This window comes from Amphiura filiformis, chromosome 18 (genome assembly GCF_039555335.1).
Source record: "Amphiura filiformis chromosome 18, Afil_fr2py, whole genome shotgun sequence".
Classification (NCBI taxonomy): Eukaryota; Metazoa; Echinodermata; class Ophiuroidea; order Amphilepidida; family Amphiuridae; genus Amphiura; species Amphiura filiformis.
In genome coordinates, this window is record NC_092645.1 from 62,913,976 (window position 1) to 62,936,997 (window position 23,022).

General features: G+C 37.0%; 1 protein-coding gene across 1 annotated transcript; it reads left to right on the forward strand.

Annotated features, from left to right (window-relative positions):
* The first annotated feature begins 1,975 nt into the window (after window positions 1–1,975).
* Window positions 1,976–19,447, forward strand: LOC140139546 (uncharacterized). The gene is made up of 5 exons (XM_072161263.1): window positions 1,976–2,101; window positions 11,119–11,195; window positions 13,684–13,759; window positions 17,287–17,363; window positions 19,242–19,447. The coding sequence occupies exons 2-5, from the start codon at window positions 11,129–11,131 to the stop codon at window positions 19,367–19,369; spliced, it is 348 nt and encodes a 115-aa protein (XP_072017364.1). The 5' UTR covers window positions 1,976–2,101; window positions 11,119–11,128; the 3' UTR covers window positions 19,370–19,447.
* Window positions 19,448–23,022: the final 3,575 nt, after the last annotated feature.

Below are 23,022 nucleotides of genomic sequence, written 5' to 3' on the forward strand. Positions count from 1 at the left end.
TAAATCATGCATCGTATCCTTAAGGGGGTCGATCTTGTATGCGTAATTATAGAGGGCCAGGGGATTAACTCTATCATTAAAAAAGTTATTTGAAGGAGTCAAAGAGCCCTAGGAATAAAAAAATTTAGCGTAATTCACGCCAGATACAATTTCTTTATACGACAAAAATTAATTTTTGTAATCGATCAAAAAACGAACGTTTTATATCAATTTTAAATTTAGCCTGAATCCGTAAATATGGTACCTCTCGCCCTTTTTTTGAGTCAAGGCTATTTTTACCATTATGCAGCGAACCATTGTTGAAGCTATTTCACATACATGTACAAAACATTCTGAGAAAGAATGGGGACATATAGTGTTGAAATATCCATGATGCAGTCATGTCTACAGTAGAATTCATCTCGACCTTTGCAGGACTTAAACCCCATTAAAAGCTATTAAACCAAGATAACACTCATTGAAACAGCTCAACTGATTAAATCGGATCTTCTCTGGTTGTGCACATGTGTCTGTTTTATATGTGCGGTAACGCTATGAGGTGCTATAATACAGCTTCAGTTCGGTAACTGATTATAAAGGAAACGCAAGGAAACAATGGTATGTGGACCTTTGTTCACGAAATGAGACGATGGCCTGCTTTTTGTTAACCAGCATTCTTGAAAATGAGCAACATAATGATTGTTGACTTAACACGGTTTGGAAATAATTTCTTCATATTTTTGGTGTTATCTGTCGTTTACATATCCTTCCTAAAACACAAAAGTGCGACTATTTCCAAACACTTAAATTAGCTAAAAATTTAGGACATGCTACAGAACTATATTTTCTAGAATTTCATAGAATAGTTTAAATGTAGCTTGTACCGTTTTTTTTTGTGGCATCCTTCAGAACGGAGCGGTCCGTTACCAATATAGCTCAATATTTTCGGTCAAATCTCCATTCAATTAACACGGGGAGTTGGCTAGCTATGAGCTAGCTATGCTTTGCCCTCACTCATATTCTACGAAAGTGCGACTATTTCTGAACATCTAACCTAGCTGTAATTTTAGGTCATGTTAGAGAAATATATTTGCTAGAAGTTTGGAGAATAGTTTCAATATTGGCCGGTTATTTTTCACACAGTGATGTTAACTAGGCAAATGCAATATACTTCTAACATACACTATTTGTAAAGGTCGCGCGTCAATGGTGAGAGCACTGTGTATTGTGTATAGGAAAACGGACAGTAACTGCAGTATGCTTAATCTATCGCTCTTTACCGCTCGGCCACCGTGGCAGTTGAGCGATGGAGTGTAATGATAAAAGATAAATCTCATAATGCCATCTTAGCCTTTTGTTTACTAAAAAAAGACGCGTTTTGTAAAGATTGATTAGCCGTTTTATGCATAAATAGCACGAACGTTTGGGAAAGGTTTCAAACAAATTATAAAGACACTGATGTGATGATGAAATTGCGTAAGTCGGGAATTATCTGCACCGGGGCTTAGATCAGTTCATGACTTGAAGAAGAACATGAAACTGAATTCACGATAAATTGGTCTGTCCTTCATGTAAACATACAAATTAGCTTTTTTCTAAAATTTCATTGAGGGATTTAGGCCTATAGGTTAATTCCTTAAGCTGTATATTAATCGCTGTCTTGACCATGACTCCTATTGTCATCGTGACAAATTATCTTTTAACTGCTTGGTTGCAAGGTTATTTCCTGAACAAATAACAATTTAATTGTTGTGTTTCTTCTTGAGTTGAATGGCAATGTGATTTTGCACTACTTCCGTTTATTAATTTCTCGTTCTACTTGATTCATTTTGATTTAGGATTAAGTTTTCATGGACAGAAAATATTTAAATCGGTCTTCAGTTTATTTTATTATTTCTTTTATTTCATGGATTTTATGGCTGGGATTAAATTTTCATGGACAGGAAATACTTTAATAGGTTTGATGCAAACTTTCGAAATTTAGTCCCAAAATTCTATAAAAATAGGAGTACCTGCTATGGCCTGGACATTCCACCGCTGTAACCATCTCGCCAACGAACCAGCACCACCAAACAGAGAGAGGTCGAGAAATTGAGATATTCGTCTTTAACTTCTAGCAAGTGTGAGTTGAAACTTTATTTATTTTGTTCTTCAGCATAAAAAGTCTAAAGTTTTGAGATATTTTATCAAAATATCAGAGCTATCTTAAGAACCACTGAACCAATACTAGGCTTGTTTGTACTCATTTCTAATGCATTTTTTATGCTGATTCCAAATATGGTTATGAAAATTATTATTCTGAAGTTTTTGAATTAAAAAGAAATGAATTGTCGTCTGCAGTCAACACCCGCGTGGAGAGGGTTAAAGAAAAGTAGTTTAAGTGAAACAACATTGTGTGATTCATGGTGGTGTAAAATGAGTAAATTGGTTGATGAATTTAATCACTATTTGTGTTTTGATCTAAACTTCGTACTGAGTTATGTTGAAATACAAGGTGTCCCATAAAAAGGTTACATGTAGAAAATGAACCGCATTTTGCGATGGTACAACGAAACACTGTCATTTTTTCACGTATTATTTATTCATCCTTCTTGTAATTGTCTGCTAAGTTTCAACACCGTATCTTTAAAGCAACTTAACTTATGAGCGCAAGATGACAGGGGTGTCAAGAGTGACTAATCATCAAAATATCGCACATCTTTGTGCACTATTTTTCTAATTATTTTTATTTCTCCCTTTTTTTCATGGTTGAAAAACTTTTTTCACTAAAGAACCACGTTGACAATTAAATATTGCAAATATCTTATAGAGCTTCTTGACTCTTGTTAGTAAAAATAATGATGGTTAGAGAGGAACACTTTTTGGTGAAGGCATTTCTGCACGCTGCATCTCCTGCCATCAACATAATAAAATTAATAACAATTTGCATTTAGGCTTTGTTTGGGTTTTGTTTAGTTGAAATCGCTGCTGTGTTATATACTGTCAGAATATTGTCCATTTTCTGACCGAACTCTAGAAGTAAAACTGAAAAGTTTAATTATCTGTTCAACAAAATAATATACTGCGCCTGCCATGCTATGACTAGACCTACTCAAATGACCCGCCATATGCACTGTGTGCCATGTGCGGGCAGCGAACCTCGTGTTGCATTATGTCACGTAAACATGATAAACAGCTTGCTCAAGAATGTGTGGAATGCGAGCTAAATACGCACATTGTGAACTTGACATTCACAGGGGTACTAGTAGAGGGTACATACATTATGTCATGAAAAGGACATTTATATTTGTTAACATTAACTTAGATTGTTTTCAAAAATCTACATGTAACCTTTTTTTGGGACACCCGGTACATGCATTTTGTATCATAGTTAGTCTTCAATGTGAGTTGTGCGCATAGTGTGTATGATAATAAAAATGATTTGAAATAATTGCAAAAGTTCCGGGCAAAAGTTATTCAAGTCATCAAAACACTTTGTTTTGTAATTAGTGTTATTTTATTGTTTTAGTAACTATTAATAATTATGATCAAACAATTTACTCGTAATTGAACTATACCGGATAATTTGTATGTTTGAACTTTGCCTGTAGTAATTGACGAAATAGGCTTTAGTATTCCCAATTATGTTTTGGCCTATTTATTTCCTCACAGCGTTGCAGAATAAAAATAAAATAATCGTGCTGTCTGTGTAATCAGGAAACTACTGTACATACAGAGGCGATAGTGTACATTTAAATTTGTCATTACTACTTCATGTTGATATTCAAACAGTGCTATAAAGCTGTCTTACCAAGGAATGTGTTTGTATTAAAAGAAATAATTGTTTTACAACTTGGATGAACTAGAATTACTTTTATGCAAATCCGAAAATTGCAACATATATTTTTCTTTAAGATTTAGCGGTATTGCCAGATTGTACGTACAGTTGGGCTACATTAATAGCCTCATTATAGTTTTATTGATACTGGCACAGTACTTGCCTGTATGTGCTTGTTGTTCTGCTATAGCGTATAGAATCTGTTAATGGTACTATAACCACACAGTCAATTAATTTATGTCAACATGTCCTTTTCACTAGGCTGTGTTTATATAACTGAATTATTTATACAAACACAACCTTGAGTAAATTAAAAGAAGGGATCTGGAATGAGCGTTTCGATAGTATTTTTTGTGGGACATGAGAGCACATCGGACATATCGAATTGCATTCCTAATACGAAGAATGTCTTTCTGATATCAAATAAGTTTCATTTTTTTTAAATCACGATGTAATACAAATTTTATGACAAATGATTAAAATTTGATATTTTTCATATTTTTGATATATAATAGTCCTCGAAGTAAATTATATAAATCTAATGACATATTCTTAAAGTGTATGTAGCTGGGAGGAAAAGCCGATCAATTGAAAAATTTTGACTTTTCATATTGAAGATATGGATTTTTTCCCAAAATGACCTAATTTTTTTGTGTTTTGGGGAAAAAGATCCATATCTTCAATACGAACATTTTCAATTGATCGTCGGCTTTTTCATCCCACCTACATACACTTTAAGTAAAAATCATCATTTGCGAATTTCAAAAAATCAAAATTATTTTATATCAAAAGGACATTCTTCGTGTTCAGAATGCAATTCAACATGTCTGATGTGCTCTAATGTCCCACAATAAATACTGTCCAAACGTTCATACCCCACCCCTTAAATGGGGAAACTTAGGCAGGCGATAAGAGAAAATATATTTACTTTAGCACTTATGGATCCTGCCGATTGAAAATTAATGTCTGTTAAGTGAGGGCTGTTGTTGACATTAAAACATGTTAACATATTATAAATATTTGAACAGTTATGGGATTAGTTAATAATACTATTTTGATACCGTAGGTTTCAGGTGGTGGTCGCAGTGCATTCTCTAAATTCAGTAAATTTCCATCGTCAACCGTGTAATTGAATGGCATTATTTTGAAATTTTAAAACGCTTGAAATACCACAAACAAATAGGCCTATGTTAATAAATAATATAAATACAAGCTAAAACCGTTGGGGTTCGATAATGAACCCCACAAAATTAACCGAGTATATTGGAAAATGTCATACGGCCGGGCGGTGTCACAAGTTGCCGGCTCTATCATGCCACTCGCCGCCTGATAGGTTTCTACCTCTTACAAATGTTATTCGGGTCAAATTTATTGTCAGAACACGGAGATAAAATAGCATTGAAATAGAAATAGATGTATCAAGGACGTTTATGAACATTAATAAATAGATGTATCGAGGATGTTACGTTTATGAGCATTAAGACATAGATGTATCAAATTGTTATACGTTTATGAACATTAATAAATAGATGTATAGAGGATGTTACGCTTAGGCTGCGATCACATAGAAGTATACTATTCGGCTATACGGTGCAAGTTTTGCAGGTGCATGCGTATAGCTGAAATCGAACAACGTAATTTCATACTACCGGGTCACATCAGAGGGCGCTATTCGAAAAGGCCGTATACCAGCGTATAGTATAGTAATATATGGGAATCGTACGTGTTCGATTTTCATGCAGCGTATACCGTTAGGTTCGGATGTGGCACCTGCAATTTGTTTGTGTACAGGTGTTCATAAACAATTTGACGTAGAAAAGGTTAGAACCAATAGCTCCTTTGTATTTATTTTCAGTGGCTCCGGAACCGGGGGCCCAGGGGGCTCGCCCCAGGGCCGGATTTACCTTTTTGGGGCCCTGGGCCAGGCCAAAATTTGGAGGCCCCCAAACGCACCATGCCACGAGGAAGGCATCTGCACTTAAGTGGCAAAGTTGTTTGATTTTACTAGGACATTTGCGCGCGAAGAATTTTAGACTGTTTTAGCCCAAATTGAAGTCGAATTTTGCTATTCAATAGGTAAGTGCGATTTTGCACCTCTTGTAAATCCGGCCCTGCCCGCCCCCAATAATTTTGGTGGCTATGGAAATTGCCCCCCCCCCCATAAGCTCCAATAATTTGAGCCAAGTACCATTGCCCCCCCCTTTTTTTTTTTTTAACATCTTCCGAAGCCCCTGATTTTATTGCAATTTCATCACATGCCTTCATATGTAGGCCTACTTGTTATACTATCAACCCGGGCTATCAATCAACGAAAATGCCGTATACCAGCGTATAGTATAGTGGGAATCGTGCGTGTTCGATTTTCGTGCAGCGTATACCGTTGGAATGTACCATTTTGTACCAATATAACCCCCGGGGGAAGGGTCGCTCAACTTTGGAAGTGACGGTATGTGCCTGTCAATAGGCCCCCTGTTTTGAAGCTGACTATACCCGATGACCCTTTTTTAAGTCATACCCGATGACCTCCCCCCCCCCCTTTTTTTTTTTTTTTTTTTTTTAGTTGCGGCTACTCAAAGACCACAACAGAGGTCGCACTATAAAGTGCTGTCGTACCCATTCCATTCTTTCTTTTTGTTTTGTCTATGTGCCTACTCAGTCTCGGTCTATTTGATCGGCTCCAAAAGACCAAGTAGGGCACGCGTGCTACTCTATGTGACCCGCCGTGCCCTATAGCGTATACCGAATAGCGTATAGTGACAATCGTATACCGTATACTTCTATGTGATCGCAGCCTTATGAACATGATTTTCAACATTGTTAACAATATTGCTAGTATGTCAACAAATGAAAGTTCTGTAATTTGTTGAAATTCTACAATACTAAATTATTTTGAATGTCATCAAATTGTAAATCTCTAGTCACATTTTCGATGTATTAACAACTAGCTATGTAGCAAAGACGTTAACTTCATGTACAAAACATTAATGCTCTTATTTTGTAAACATTGTATACCCATAGCTACTTTAATCAACAATAAATGTTCTGTAATTGTTCATTATCCTTCATTTCTATTAGACTTTCAGTGTATTAGCAAGTAAATGTATATATACGTTTGTAAACACTTTTTTCATAAACATAGGATACCCAAAGCTACTTCTTATGCTAACAATGAACGTTCATTGACTGTTAGGCTAAGTAAACGTTACAGGATAATATGTATTCAAATTCTGCCTCAAGGTTCCTGCTTAAATTGTGTTCAAGAATCAACTAAGATTTATTTGGCCCACCTTTTGCCAGTAAATAGGCTGTCATGAATTATCCCGTGTATTTTTATTATACGTGCCCGGTCTTATCACTTGATACACAATAGCTCACCAATCTGAAAGCCTGTTTTAATCACAATGGTCAGAATTAAATAGTCAAAACGATTAGACAAAATAATAGGCTACACTGTCCATACACTGAGTACAGTCTCATTGCAAGATCATGGGCTAAGTACCGTAGTCATTATGATCGATGCGAATTATAGAAACATTTCAAACAATAAAATAACTACACCTTTATCTTAACACTTCCTCATTTGCTCGCTCTGTTCCTTTTTAAAGGAATTTTTATTCATAACATAAGCCTTCAGTAAGGGGCGAACCATTAGATTTCCATGGGGGGCATGGGAGGTTTTTTGAAAAAAAAAACTTTGCCCACTAGTGAGACGAAAAAAAAAACTTGCCCACTAGTGTGACGAAAAAAAATGTTTGCCTCACTGATGAGTAAAAAAAATTTCCCCATCCAACTTTGTATAAATTTATACATTAAAATTGAAAAATAAATACTTCGCCGCCGAAGGCGGCGAAAAAAAAATTTCTGCCTTCGGAGGCAAAAAAAAAAATTCGCCGCCATCAGCGGCGAAAAAAAAATTCTGCCTGACCAAAACTCCCATGCCCCCCCCCCTGAGAATCTAATGGTGCAAATTTTTAGTGAAATTTATCTGTATATTATTTTTATGATGTACCGTGGAAATAGTAAGCGCGGGTGTGTGGCATCGTTGTTCTAGACGTGCATTAATCAATCGGTAGTGAACCTGCGGTGATTGTGTGGAGATTATTATTATAACAGCTCTGACCTATATCTTTTTGCCTTGCTTGCTAATCAGTCCAAGAGAACGCCAAATATGGATCAGGAGTATTACATAATAATACCCTGCTATGACAATAGCTGCACTAGGTTAATCGTATAATCTCCTTATGTGGTTAGCATGGCTGGGCCAGGAAATCCACAAGGTCAGCCAATGTATGTACATGTATTCGGTACATGTGCTATATCTTTACAATGGGTGATAAATTTCTGGTTTGTTTTATTTCAAAACGCAACATTCGATATTCTAAAGCTTGGTCCAAATCCAAGAGAAGAACCAACTCTAGTAATTTATGTGGTTTCAAATTATATCAGACGTTGCCTTTTTGATAGAAATGGTGTTTGTTGATGTGCACAGTTTCCCATCAGATCATAACATGCTGTTGTACATCCAGGGTCAAAGGTCTTTTAATCCATATTTGGCGTTGTTCTGGGACTGCTAATAGTTCTATTTGAACTTAACACTATTTTTTTTTCATTAGAATTTAATTTTCAACTACAAGAAGTAGTTCGTGCTCTTTTCTTGCTCTTAAAGTACCATGGGGGCCCTCCAAAGGCGGAACTAGGATTTCAAGCAGATATGGGGGACCAGGACCAGGGGGTCTTCGGGTCTTTTTTTTTTGTACAAGGATGTGCCACCGGTGGAAGACTTGCGGATGCTGACTCCTTTATACCTACTTTTTGCAACTCATCAGTATAACAATTTTTCACACAATGCACCAAAATTTGCCTAAATAGGGTGCTTTTAAGGGCACTTTTGTCCAAATGCGCACAACCTGTAACCTGTGTATTATAGCCGACGAATACCGGTATTGCGTTTCCTTGATTCACGTTGATGTATGCTATTTGTTTATTTGTTTACGTTCCGATTTCTAAAAAAATCACTGTCGTGGTGAATAAGAAAAAAAGCTGATTGAGTTTTTACATTCACGGTCCACAAGGAATGACTTTAGTTGAGGTGATAACAAATTAGTGCCTCCGCCGAAAAAAAAATACGACGGCGAGAGATAGCTTGCTCGTTGTACAAGGTGTCTCATGAAAATAGTTACATGTAGAAAATGGAACGCATTCTGCGATGGTACGACAAAACACTGTAATTTTTCAGATATCATTTATTCACCCTTCCTGTAATTTTCTAATAAGTTTGAAAGCAACTTAACTTATGTATGTGTGCTCGATGACGGGGGTGTCAAGAGTGACTAACATTCAAAATATCGCACAACGAATTTCTGACTGAACTCTTGAAATAAAACATGTAAAACTTAACAAGTTTTATTCTCTCATCAGAATAAAATACTGCATATGCCATGCTATGGCTGGATCTACTCAAACGCACCACCAAATGCACGGTGGTAATGAACATTGTGTTGTATTATGTCACTTAAACAGCTTTTAAACAACAATTAATTACAAACAAATAATTTCATATTAGAACATATTATATACTTCATTAATATATTCTTGTTCATTGATTGGTTAAAAGTGGATCACATGACCAAAAATAGTTCTACCATCAATACTCCTATCCGTAAATAGTACCTCTAAGCCGTAAATAGTATTTTCAATGTCCCGGATGAGCCGTAAATAGTACCTCCAAGCCGTAAATAGTACTTTTGACCATGCCTTCCGCGTGCGCGCATTCGATGCGACGGAACAGTTCACGCACGCGAAACTGCCATGGCGTCATTTCGCGCTGCTGTAATTGGTTAGCCCGATTTTAGGCTATTCGATTTGTTGAAGGGTAGGTTGTGCTTAAATTAGCCGTGCTGTTCACTCAGGATAGAAGCGGGAGAGTCAAAACGTCAAATAATTTTCTTTTAACAAATCAATGAACAAAGAACATATTAATGAAGTATATAAAACAAATATATACTGCCTTTATTCGAAGTTCTGGTTAAAACTATGGTCCCTCGTTGAGATCAATTAATACTATTTTCCTTCGGGGCTGCGCCCTCAGGAAAATAGTACTATTGATCTCACCTCGGGCCCATAGTTTTAACCAGAACCTCTCATGGCAGTATATATTTGTATACTATTAGAGCAGGGGAGTTATACTTTCATCATGTTTATAACTTGTTTACTTGATATTTATGTAACATAATTGCAGATATGAAATAGCCATTTGCCATCAGCTGTAATTTAGATCAAGTGATGCTCCCATTAATAGCTATTAATATGTATAATTACTCAGACATACACGCTTATTGACCTCTTGACCGACCCGAATTGTGTAAAATCATTTTTAAGAGTATTATATTTGTGTATAAATACGCGTAGCACAGTGTCATCGCCCCGATATCTTCATGGCAGAAATCGCCATGGTAGGTTGAATCCACAGCCACGCATGGCCATTTTGTTCCGATCTGTTTGATAGTTTTGAGACGTATAATGGGCCGAGGGACATCCTACTAAGGCTATTGACAATAGCCTGGTGATTGACCTCTGTAGATGTCAGTGAACATGGTATACGCTATGAGGTCATATGCTTTTAGACTGCCTCCACCAGTGGCTTACGCTGCGCTATAGTTCTGCACATATAAAATCAGAATTTTTGTTAGTTTTTGAGCTCAATACGCCGTAGAAGTGACGTAGTTAATCGGATTAACTACCATAGCAATAGATGAATACAATTTAGAATATACCGCCCTGCACTACAACGTTCACGCGGTACCGATGCATTGAACCATAGATGTCAAAGAAAGGCTGATCACTCGCACCTGTAAGATAAGTATCTTTGAAATGAGCGTTATTGTATTCAATCTATGTTTGCTGACATACACAGTTGATTAGTGCAATCTGTTTGTAGTGCAGGGCGGTCTCTTCAAAAATTGTATTCATCTATTGCTATGGTAGTTAATCCGATTATGACGTCACTTCTACGGCGTATATACGCACGGTTCTTTCTCAGCTAACGACTATCATATCATTTCAACACAAGTGCAAGCATCGAAATATGGCTTCTTTAGAATAAAAAAAATACGGGAGACATTCATCATTTTCTACCCCGGTATCGCCTGAATATCAAATCGTGCATAGCACGTTCACGTGTATCGATCCCGGGTATTGATATTAGTGTCTCTGCTGTACAATGTGATTATTAACCAGGCGATGTCGGTGTGCGTACAGTGTAAATGTACCCGGTAATAAGTCTGACAGTTTTACCAATGCTTGCTATTGATTTTGTTTTATAGGATTGTTATCATGAAGATCTCGTTGACACTTTTCTTGGGGAGCATGGTATTATCCATGGTTGCGGGTTATTTAACAGGTAAATATTATTATACAGGGTGTAACAACAAAACCTGTACAATCTTTAAAATAGAATGACACAAGTATGCCGCTTATTTTTTGGTTTGATATCAAATAATATGTACATCAAGATAAGCTTTGTTACAATAAAATCGATGGTATACAAGTGAAGATATGGCCAATTATGTAACCTAGTCTTAAAACCGCTTGGGCCACTTTTGTCTAAGTGTTACAAAAGTGACTGAATAGAGTTGAACCATGGACCAGTTGGACGGTGCTCTTATGATAGGTAGTTTTAAACAATGGGGTATTCGAAGTGGTAGAAATGATTACATAATAGGGGTCTCAATTCAATATAAAATGGATATAGGTGTAGGGCTGACACTTTAACAGAAAGGGGCATTCGTTGAGAGCAAAAAATAAAAATATGGGGTCATTGGGTGATAGCACGATTTTTGGCATTGGGTAAGAGCAAAATGTACAAAATATGGGGTCATTGAGTGAGAGACGGACCGTTTGGACCTAAATTAGGGGCATTGGATGAGAATATGGATCGTTGGGTGAGAGCCAAAAGAAGCCGATTGAATTTCTAGTGTTTCAAAGACTTTGTTATTTCAAAATAAGTAACAATATCAGTCATACAATGAAAGGTGCTGGGGTGACAGGTGAGATGGAAAAGGCAGGGTCTTTGGGTGACAGATCATGTGTTCTTTGCGTGACAGCGATGCTGAGAAGGGGGTCTTAACAGCCCTACATACGCGTCACCTCCAAAGTGGTAGTACCACAGAGGAGTAAGATAAGACAAAGCGCGTACCACCAGTCAAAGTCTCCGCCTCATCCGATAATGAGGGCCGATTGTTCCATGAAATGCGACAGGCGAGATTGCTACGCAATTACCGCGTATTTTCATGGTCTATTGCGTAATCGCGAAAACACGCAACGCTATATCGCGTATACGCGAAGGCACGCAGCGCTGGCGTGATTGTTTGACACCGCACGATCGAACAATCGGCCCTCATGAATATGCGAGAACTGGTAGCATACAATACACGGGGACTTTGACTGGTGGTACGCGCTGTCTTATCTTACTCCTCTGTGGGTAGTACCCCCCCCCCCGGCATTATTACAGTATACATGCATTTTAAAGCGAGTTTCAATTTGCGGAATGTAAATATATCTCATGGTATAGCTGAACTCTCAACTTGACGGAGCGCTTCTTGTAAACTCATCACAAGAATACTCGGTAAACAATATATGGTAGCTGCCTGGAATTGTCTCTTTGTTGAACATGTCTTTTTTCCCGAAATGAAATTAACTTTTTGATATATAGATTAATATTGTGTCGACTTGTAAAAAAAGTTACCTTGCCAAAGTCACCCAATTTACGGTACATATTTTATTTTTGTTTATATATTCGCTTGAATCACATCTAACTACTCAAAAGAAAACAATTACCTCCAACAAGTATTTGTCGACGGAAAAAATATTTATCGACGGAAACGTTTACAATATAATCATAAAGTAGAACAAAATAGACAATTTTGCTGCACAGTCTCGCGTTGTTTACCGCCTTCGCATTCAAATGTACAGGAAGACCACCCGCAATGTAGAAGGTCACTTCGAGACTTACAGTCTACAAGCCGTTATGGCAGCGCGGAGGTGGTTACGTGCGTATTTATAAATACGTATTGAATATAGTCAAAGCATACTGGTAACTATAATCAACACAATTGATTGTGTCATATTTTGGGCTTGTAAATGCGGATTGTTACGAGTCGTTATTGACTCAAGGCCAAAAACACCTTTGACCATGTTTACTCAAATTCACTTCAGAATGCACAACAAAACACACTGTTTGTATAAGCTAACCAAATCTAAATCTTGAATGAAAAGTAAAATTTTACAAATGAACATTTATACATAAAATCATTTAGAATTACACTGGACTGGTACTTTTCCAGCAGCCTTCTTCTTCTTGTTGATTACAAAGCTCTGTTGCACACACTGTTCTGGACGACTGATGTATATCCTGATTCACTTGTCCTGATCACTATTCAGCGAAGTCTACTGTTGACTTGAGTTAATGATATCCTTTGCGTATAAAATCCACCAACAGAGGACAATTCCCCAAATTCACCACTCACTCAATTTTACCAGGAAACAGCCTTTTCCTTGCACTGTTCCACTTTAAATACTAAAAACAGGTCCTACTCAGGGTTATAGCCACGCTGGTCGGTGCCGGTCGGGGGTAACCGGTGCCGACCGGCACTCAACTTGGGCTAGCTATATATAACCCTGAGTCCTACTCGTCGGACTAGCACCATGCACCAGTATACCAGTTTTACGGACCTCGTCACTACCACTAGGATGCAGGTTAATAAGATACAGGGCTGCTCAGAAAACGACATTTTAAACATTACTGGGGATTTACCATAAGACTCAATACGGGTTGAACCTTCATTTAATAACGATTTGAAAAAATCCTTTTGTTTTTCCCTTAAACTTAGATGCAACATCTAAAAAGACAAATGAGGAGGCGTTCAATGCACAAGCGATGAAAAGACAAATGCCATGGTCGGGATGGTAAGTATTCTCTAAGTAGGGCTAAGAAAAGTTGGTAGGTAGCTTTATACATGCAGTGCTCGGTCTCGAGTGATAGGATGGTATTGTGATGTCAGTGGTAAACACACCCACCATGATACATAAATTCGCCCAGTCCCATTATATGAAATTTTAAAAAAAAATGGGAATTTCAGCTCGGCAGAGGTGGGCCTTGAACCCACGCCGCAGTTACATACTCAAGTCCAGTGCGCTAATCCATTGGACCACATGACTTATCGGTAGCCAAATCGAATTTTAAACATATAGGCTACAGGCAACTCCAACATTTATCGGCAATAGAATAGAAATACAACAATACGTGTACCGTGCTGCACACAATACATAAACACAGCACAAGTATAAGTCCCCCCTCCCAACATTTCGTCATAACGTTGTAAGGTTTCATTTTGTACCAATAAACTAACTTTGAAATAATTATATGTCTTATATATATGTTTACTAAGTGTTGTGTGAAAATGAAAGATGTCCATGACTTCAGGGCTGAATGAGCCCAAATTGAAGACAAAAATTGCCCTTTTCAAAAGTCACACAGTAGGCCTATGCTTGTCAGAAAAGTTGATTCATGGCTTGTTACTAATGCAAAACCCATGTGGTTGAGTGCAGTTTAAAATCCTCACCAAGTTTTTTGTTTGTTTTGTTTTTGGTTGATTTGTATGGCGCTTTCAACTACTGCGGTTATTTGCGCCAGTACTCACTCCTTTGTCAAGTTGCACCTGTATAACTCCATTCAGTCACAATACATAATTATCTGCTTCACTGCACCTTTGTTATTTCTATCTTCTTCATGCCTAGCTCGTTGTAAATCTCTTGCTGTATGCTCGTACGATGAATCCGAATTTGTTTCCTTGTCGACGTGGTAAAAAACCAAACGGTGTCTCTTCAGAGCCACCCCAGGCTGAGTCAGCCGAGGAAGGGCTAAAACGTGGTCAAATTACTTTGCATGAACCTACGCTAGCTTGACTTCCTCGCATCCAAGCCTGGTCCCCAGAGCCCAAGTTAGCGTTATCCATCCGACACCACGTGGAGGTTTGGGTTGAGTTGCCCGCGAGCAAATACTTTGCCAGCTCTACGGGCCTTGTCGGACGTCCTCACCAAGTGAACACATACTCTAATGTGTACCAAATTCTTGATCATTCAACCATGCAAATCCCCTTCTTGGTGCAGAACTCAGCATATTGAGTTGTAAGATGGAGTCCCATTCTTTGTCCCAATACACCTTGCAGTTGACAAGCATAGACCTACTTTGTGACGTTTGGAAAGGGCAGTTTTTGTCTTCAATTCATACTGCAGTTACTGGTATATCGGTCCGAGCAATGTATAGGGAGCCTGCCATTTTCTTGTAGGCCTATAGTCCCCGGCGTATAGACGTTGGGTTTCCGCCAGTTTATTCAAGATTTTTGCATAGAACCTCCAAGATAATTTTAGAAAAGGGAAGATTAGAATACCATAAAAACGATATAATCTTTATCGGGGTTCTGTGTAAAAATGACATAAATTTTTCATCATTTTGTGAGCGTTTATTTTCACTAAATTCAAAAAATATTTTGACGTATATAAAATTGAAATAAAATTCTCTGCATCCTAAACGACACCAACTGTACCATAATTAGGTATCACGAACCGTTATACATGTTGTACAGTTAATATTCATATATTAATTTATACATAGGATGCTTCAGTTTTTTTAAATATTTCAGCGAAAACCCACCCACTCGGCTATTTCAAAAAGATAATTAGACTTCCTTAGAATGTGCAATAATTATCATTAAAATCAAGCTGTTTTTTACGCATTTTAAAAACGCCGTGGCCCGATGACGAATGTCGCTGTGGCCCACCATGATATCATAGTAGTACGGTCCACAATGACCGCCTACAAAAGCGGAAGTACTATATAAAACATAAACCTCAATAAGTTGTGTTTATTCCTTTGTTTACATAAATATGACACATTTAGTAGATTGAAGTACCATTTTATGTATACATTACCCGAACGTTTAGAGAGACATCAAATAAATAACGTATACATTAATACGATGATGACATTGTACAAGACGGGAAATATCTGCGTTGTAATGTTTTGTGCAAGTTGTAAATTGCGTGCAAGTTGACCGAAAAATACATAATGAAAGATGTATTATCAATAACATTATCAATTTGGAATCAACACTGAAACAGTCAGAACGGCCACGTATGTTAAAATCAGCACAATTCAGAGATACACCTTTTTGCTATGAAATTAATTTTATCGGTCAAATATAAAGCAATATTTTTTCTTCAGAAATGTCAGTTAAAAACATAGTGCTTAGATATGCATTTTTTTTTTTTATCTTTGTTAAAATAGGCATGAAATTGTGTCTTTTAATGTAATATTTTTTTATTTTTATAGGCCTTAAGTTCGCCCGCGCGCTTTTTTTCGGAATTAATTTTTAGCGTTTCAAACTTAACTAATATAGTTTGCTGAAGAAAGATATTTCCCACCTCTGAAAGGTACATCTTGTGGGTCTATATATTCTAGTTTGGTCAGAATTTCCGTTTTGATTCCTCCTTTTTTTACTTGCGACTGCCAAAATGTTCAACCAGTACTTCATTTCTGATATAACCAGCAAAAATAATCGATATTTCTATTGTGGCTTGTAAAATCATCCATCCATGGGTACATTCGTGAATTGATTTTGACAAAATTGGTAGTCGGTAATGAAAAATGGTGCAATCAAAACCGAAATTCCCACAAAAGCACCTAATTTCACACCTAAGATTAACATCAGGGTTTGAAAAAATATACAGTACCAATCATTATAGTTTTCTTCTGACATTTACTGAAAATGTAAATTAATGCTTTTCATGAGAAAATTAATTTTATATTGAAAAGGTGTAACACAAATTTTGCTCATTTCAACACCAAATTCGATCGTTTGTATTGCCTCATTAAAAGGGCATTTCGTGATCCACAGCCTCATCCCCCCACTTTTCTCAAAAAAAGTTGAGAATTTTATATCACTGGAATACTCTGGCTACATAATGTTAATGTACAAAATATTTCTTGCAAATTAAATCGTTTAGCAAAGATATCGCGAAATTTGAATTTCGTTCTGGTGCAATAAGAATAAGACCATTTTATGGTTTACGCGCAATAAGAATAAGACCATTTCTGATGGCTGTGTCTCTTACAGACACACCTCTGGAATTCAAACCACGGATCGCCCTCTTGACACCTCTTAATGTTGCGTGTAAATATAATCTAGCGGCGATGTAGCATATATTTTTTAAGTCTTCTTTATCAGTCGTTTATTTTTCAAAACTTGCTGGTCACAGCTACCCAATGACTCCAAATGTACGAGAAAAAATTAATAAAAATGCATTTTTAGCCTGACCATTAGACCAAATATTGTGCGTGGTCTACGGGAAACAAACTTGTTTTTTGTTTAGCCTAACAATGAGTTTTACATTAATTTCTATACAATTTCCTCTTTATTTCTATCTTCATATAGGACTGGAGGAAAGAAAGAGTGCGACACCGGATGGCAACAATACCATTTTGAAAATGCCTGCCGCGTATACGCTAGAGGTAAAAATGCATCATTAAACACTAATCACCAAAAGTATTTGAACACTTAGAAGTGGTGTTAACATCATCCCATATATCAATATTTCACCGTAATTTATATATTTGTACTGAATAGTCCTTTCTCGTTAACAAAGTCATGTTTGCGGGACTGTCTATTTATTTTATTTCCTTTCCAGAAATAGAAGAAAATATGCATCATGAAATTCCTATATACAATTGCCATAAGAAAAATCTAATGAATCAATATTTGCTCATTATGATCAGTGTAAATTAATTATGACTTCAAACACACAAAATTAAACCAACTGAGATGTTGATGCGTCTAATGCACTCTCCCCCTTCGGGGCTCGTGCATTAGACGCATCAACATCTCAGTACGCGTGCATTATTGTGTACAATTTCACTCTCAACAAGTGATATGCATTTATTAACCTATAAATAATCTGTGACTTTGGAAATGTAAAATTACCAAGGGGTAACAATTGAATATATGAATACAAAACCCACCCAAGTCCATACTTTGGCCAAATTGAGTTAAGCATGGGAACTTGTTGCTATACATAGGCCTGTCATATGTGTGAAAGAACAAATCAAATGCATCCTCTGTGTCTATTGAGCATGTGAAAAATAGCATGTATAAAAGAACCACCCAAGTCCAGGATTTGAGTCTTGTAACACATTGATTGAAATCCAGTATGTATAAAAGTCCACTTGTAACACATTCATTGCTGGAGAGTGACTTTTGAAAGAAAATGGGTTTAATCAAGGAAAGTGTGTGGTTTATATTACATGGCAGTATGCTTATCAACATTATACATACCTGTGTGCTTTATTTTGTATCATCTTACTAGTGGTAATCTCATTCCAACATTGTTGTCTTTGTATATGATTCAAAAAACCACCCAAGTCCAGCATTTAAAATGAACCCCCGCAAAGTCCCTGAAATTCTAATCGTCATACCTAAGTAGATCCTTGTCATTTGATTGGTTGATTGATGGTCACATGTCATTCAATAAATAAACTATTTTATGACCTACGTCACCCAATCAACCAATCAAATGACAAAGGTCTACTTAGATGTTGTATAAAACAAATAATGAATGTTTTTCATTCGTGCAATGGAAAGAATATTTTCATCCGTTGAAAAAATTGAATGTTTCATTCAACTCAACTTCGCTTCGTTGAATGGAACATTCAATTTTTCAACTCATGAAAATATTCTTACCATTGCACTCATAAACATTCATTATTATATTAACCCACTCATTTGCACGTAAAACATACCGTATTGACCAGGTAAATCTAACTGAAGGAATTAAAAATGATACACAGGTTTTTTTTCTTCTCAAAATCACTTCCCATGAACTTGGGTGGGTTTTGAATTCATGTATTCAATTTTACACCCGCATAAGCTCATTTTGCATCACCCATCGAGCCGGGCCATAGAACAATAACTTGCAAAGTAAAACACTTTTAAGAGGCCGTCCATAATTTTTGTCATTTTAAGTTAAGCACAAAGCGTACGTGCACTTCCAGAATCCTATTGCTGACCGTACTCTGGTACTCTAGAGTATCTGCGTGGCTACTCTGGAGTAGCTACAAAGTAGCTGGGCAGCAGTGTACCTGATAGGAATTAGGTAGTGTAAGAGAGCGAGAGGGGGAAGGGGGTAATAACTTCGGGTAAAAATATGAAAGTGAAAAATAGAACAATAGAACCCGGACGGTACCGCCGGTCGAGTTTTGATTCCATCCCTAATAGGATGCATACCTTAACTTCGGATATTCTATCCTGACATGCATATTTTATAGGCTATAAAATTGATATGTTACGGTGTTTCAAAAACTCATTCTTACTTTTGTATTCGTTATTCATTTTAGATGCTCTGGATTTCCTGAAACTGAGAGATGTGGAAAAGCGAGCCTCGTTCAATAGTATTAAAGAATGGATTCACGAAGAATGTTGTGAAGAGTGGTGCACCGTCTCAGAAATGGTTGAATTATGCTGAGTAAAGTTACTTAATATTTTGTGATGATTTCGCCACTCAAAAATATATTGTTGCTTTACAGTTACACGTATAAGAAAGCATGCCTAAAATAATACTTTAATACTATAATAATAAAAAAATCTAGAAAAAAAAAGTGTCAAAATTTCTTTTTTAGCCTACTTTGTCACCTGTTATCAAGGACCAGAGTGTAAAATAGAACCCGTCCGAGATGTTCGCCCGTCCGAGACGGGCTACTTTGTCTTCGGACGTGCTAATTTCTTAACCATCCCGTGCTGTGACTATAACTAATAGTGGCATACCGACTGCCGAAATACCAGGACAAAATTGACCGAATTGGCGATGTTTATCTTCCGTTTAACCTTTTTAGGTCACAAAAATAAATCCTTATTTTGGCCCATTTACTAGCATTAAAATTGACGCATACGTTCCAGTACTCTAAAATAATATTTATATCGGATCAGCTGGATGATTTTTCAATTTTGCCTACCTTGGAAATTTTGACCACTGATTACTAGACGCTATAGGTCCTAAGCCAGCAAGCTAGCCCTACCAATGTGGATACATTTTATCTTTCTAAGTGATGTATGATGTGAAATTGTCAGCACTGGTCTATAAAGCTAATGGGCTTAAGCATGATTGCTTCGGAAGTCTGACCTTAAGCTATGCTTTGAGAAACCGGCCCTTAGACAGCACTCGAGCACCGATACATCAAAACCAAAGTTTATGACATATGAAATAATTTATATAGACAAGTTACTCTCAGGCCGGTTATCAATCACATGGAAGTAAACACTACATGTGATAATTGTTGTAGTATTAAACTCTGGGGTTTTTCCATTTGAAAAGATGTGTCTGGGTTTTATCCTTTTATGGTCAAAACTTATTCCCAGGAAACTGATTAAATGGTTAATCTTTTCCCACCAACAACAGTATGGCCATTTGGGCACTCATGGCTATCAAATATCATGTAAAAGGGGTCAAGCCGGGGGGTTACTCTCACACAAAAGTGCTACCCACCCGTGTCCGACCACCTCTGAAATATTGCACCCTTAATGGCAAATTTTTACATAACCAAATTGCACCCCTTAATGGCGAAACACATACAAAATCCTGCCCGGCGCAGCACATGCAAAAACCATATAGGCCTATCCCCCCTGCCTATCCTAAATGGCGTCAACTGAGAAATATCTAATTTAGGCCTATACCCAAGATGTTTGATGTTGCGGATCTATAATAGATACTAAAGGAAACATGCACAAAGGTAACAAGAATCAATCAAAAAGTGGTGATTTTTATCACATTAGTGCAAACTCACTCAAACAATAATAAATACTAACCCTAAACCAGTCTAAACGCAGGACAACCGATTCTTTTGTTCTGCTTAGTCGCGCTAAAAGTCGATCGATACATGTTAAAATCAGCACAATTCCGAGATGCACCTTTTTGCTATGAAATTTATTTTCTCGGTCAAATATAAAGCAAATTTTTTTTTTTCTTCAGTAATGTCAAATAAAAACATAGTGCTTGGATGAACATTTTTTTTTTAAATCCTGGTGTTAAAATTAAGCATCAAATTGTGTCTTTTAGTGTGATATTTTTGATTTTTATAGGCCTTTAGTTCGCCCGTGAGCTTTTTACAGAATTCATTTTTAGCGTCTCAAACTAATATAGTTTGCTAAAGAAAGATATTTCCCACCTCTGTAAAGCACATCGTGTGGGTCTATATATTATAGTTTTGTCAGAATTTCCGTTTTATTTTACCCTTTTTCCCTTCATCCTCCGAAAATGTCAAAATCAGTACTTTATCTCGAGAGCAACCAGCTGAATTAATCGATATTTCAATTGTTGTCAACCAGGTCCCTTTTCCATTGAAAACCAGGATTGCCTGACCAGCGATTTGGTAGCCCAAATCCCCAATTCTGGTAAATGAGGTAAGTTTTGGAAATTTGCTCCCGTGATAGCCTGCAATTTCAATTTATAGGGGCTATGGATTCCATGATTATGAAAACCATTTTGTCTGTTTGTTTGTTTGTTTATTTACCTAGGATGAGGTCCATGGGAAAATCCACTGTCCAAACCTAGAAAAATTCACGTGTTATTAGAGGGGATTTTAATTTTCTGTCCCTCCTATCTCCAGGTGAATTTTGAATGACACCCCCCCCCCCCCATCGGGCATCTCGGGTTGGCATTCTCATTACACCCTTCAGACTTGCGTTCGGGTTTATGTAGGCCTATTTGTCATAATTTAGCGCTATAGGACCTACTTTATAAATGTATAGCTATAGCCGTGCTATATAAATATTATAAGGTACCGGTATGTAATATTATGTAGGCCTATGGGGGTGGGGTGGGTACTCAACACATTTTAACCATGACTTACAATGCAAGGCTCATTGTTGCCATAAATGATTTTTCCTTTAGGTCATTATAATAGGTTGTTATAAACTTCCATGTTTAACCTTGTATTGTTTTGGCTGCTTCATTATGACTTTCGGTGGGTTTAAGCAATTTCAAACAAACACAAACTAAAGGCACTATACCCAGTCACCTTCATGACACCAAGATAACACTCAACGAAAACAGCTCAACTATGTTAAATCAGATCTTTTCTGGTTAAATCCACACTACATTATGTTTCTGTTTTACCTGTGCGATATTGCAATGAGCTGGTATTATAGTTTCAGTTGGGTGAACGATTATAAAGCAAACGCAAGGTAACAATACTGTTGTACCTTTGTTGGGCCTTTGTTTCCCAAATGAGACAATAGTCTGCATATTGTTAACCAGCATTCCGAATCATGAGAAACATAATGGTTGTAGACTTAACACGGTTTGGAAATAATTTCTTCATTTTTTTGGTGTTATCTGTCATTTATCATATCACGACCATTTGCAGTTGCCCAACCTACTCAGTTTTTAGCCTACATGTAATGTATTCATTATTCTTGATTCATATCAAGTACAACAAATATCCGTCAAGTGGTTTAGCTTTAATGCCCTCCGTTAACTAGGCAATGCCCTATACCCATAAAAACATACTAGTATAGTCAAAAACCTCAATTCCGTGACCATTCGCTGGCTAGTAAGGTTTGACTTCTATGGTCTATTTAGAAAAAAAAATAGCCCCCATGTCCCTCACAAAAATCCCGGCATTGAAACAGAGCACCTAAAATCGTGTACAAAGACACTTTTTCGGATAAGTCGACAACAAGGATTTCAAATCTGACATCACTTTGACATTTACCACATCAGTTTTAGCCAGAAATCCAGATGCCGGCGCCATCTTGAAAAAAAAGTTTGGGACCAGAGCACCTAAAATCGTTTACAAAGACAATTTTTTGGGTAAGTCCCCCCATGGATTTTAATCTGACATATAATTAGTTTGACGTTATGACATATTGTTTGCCCAGAAATCCAAGATGGCTTCGCTTGCCTGATTTTTTTTTGCAGCAACCAAGTGGCATCTCTGGTTACAACACACAACCCTGAATAAAATTCGCATCGCTTATTGTAATAACGTATAGTTACACAGTAAGGTAAAGGTAAAGGAGACGATCCTGTATAAACAGTGATCGGAGTGCCCATCTCTCTTTCATTGGCGATTGGGCCAGACTCCTCCATGTATGCTGCTATAGGGGGATCGCTATACCTCC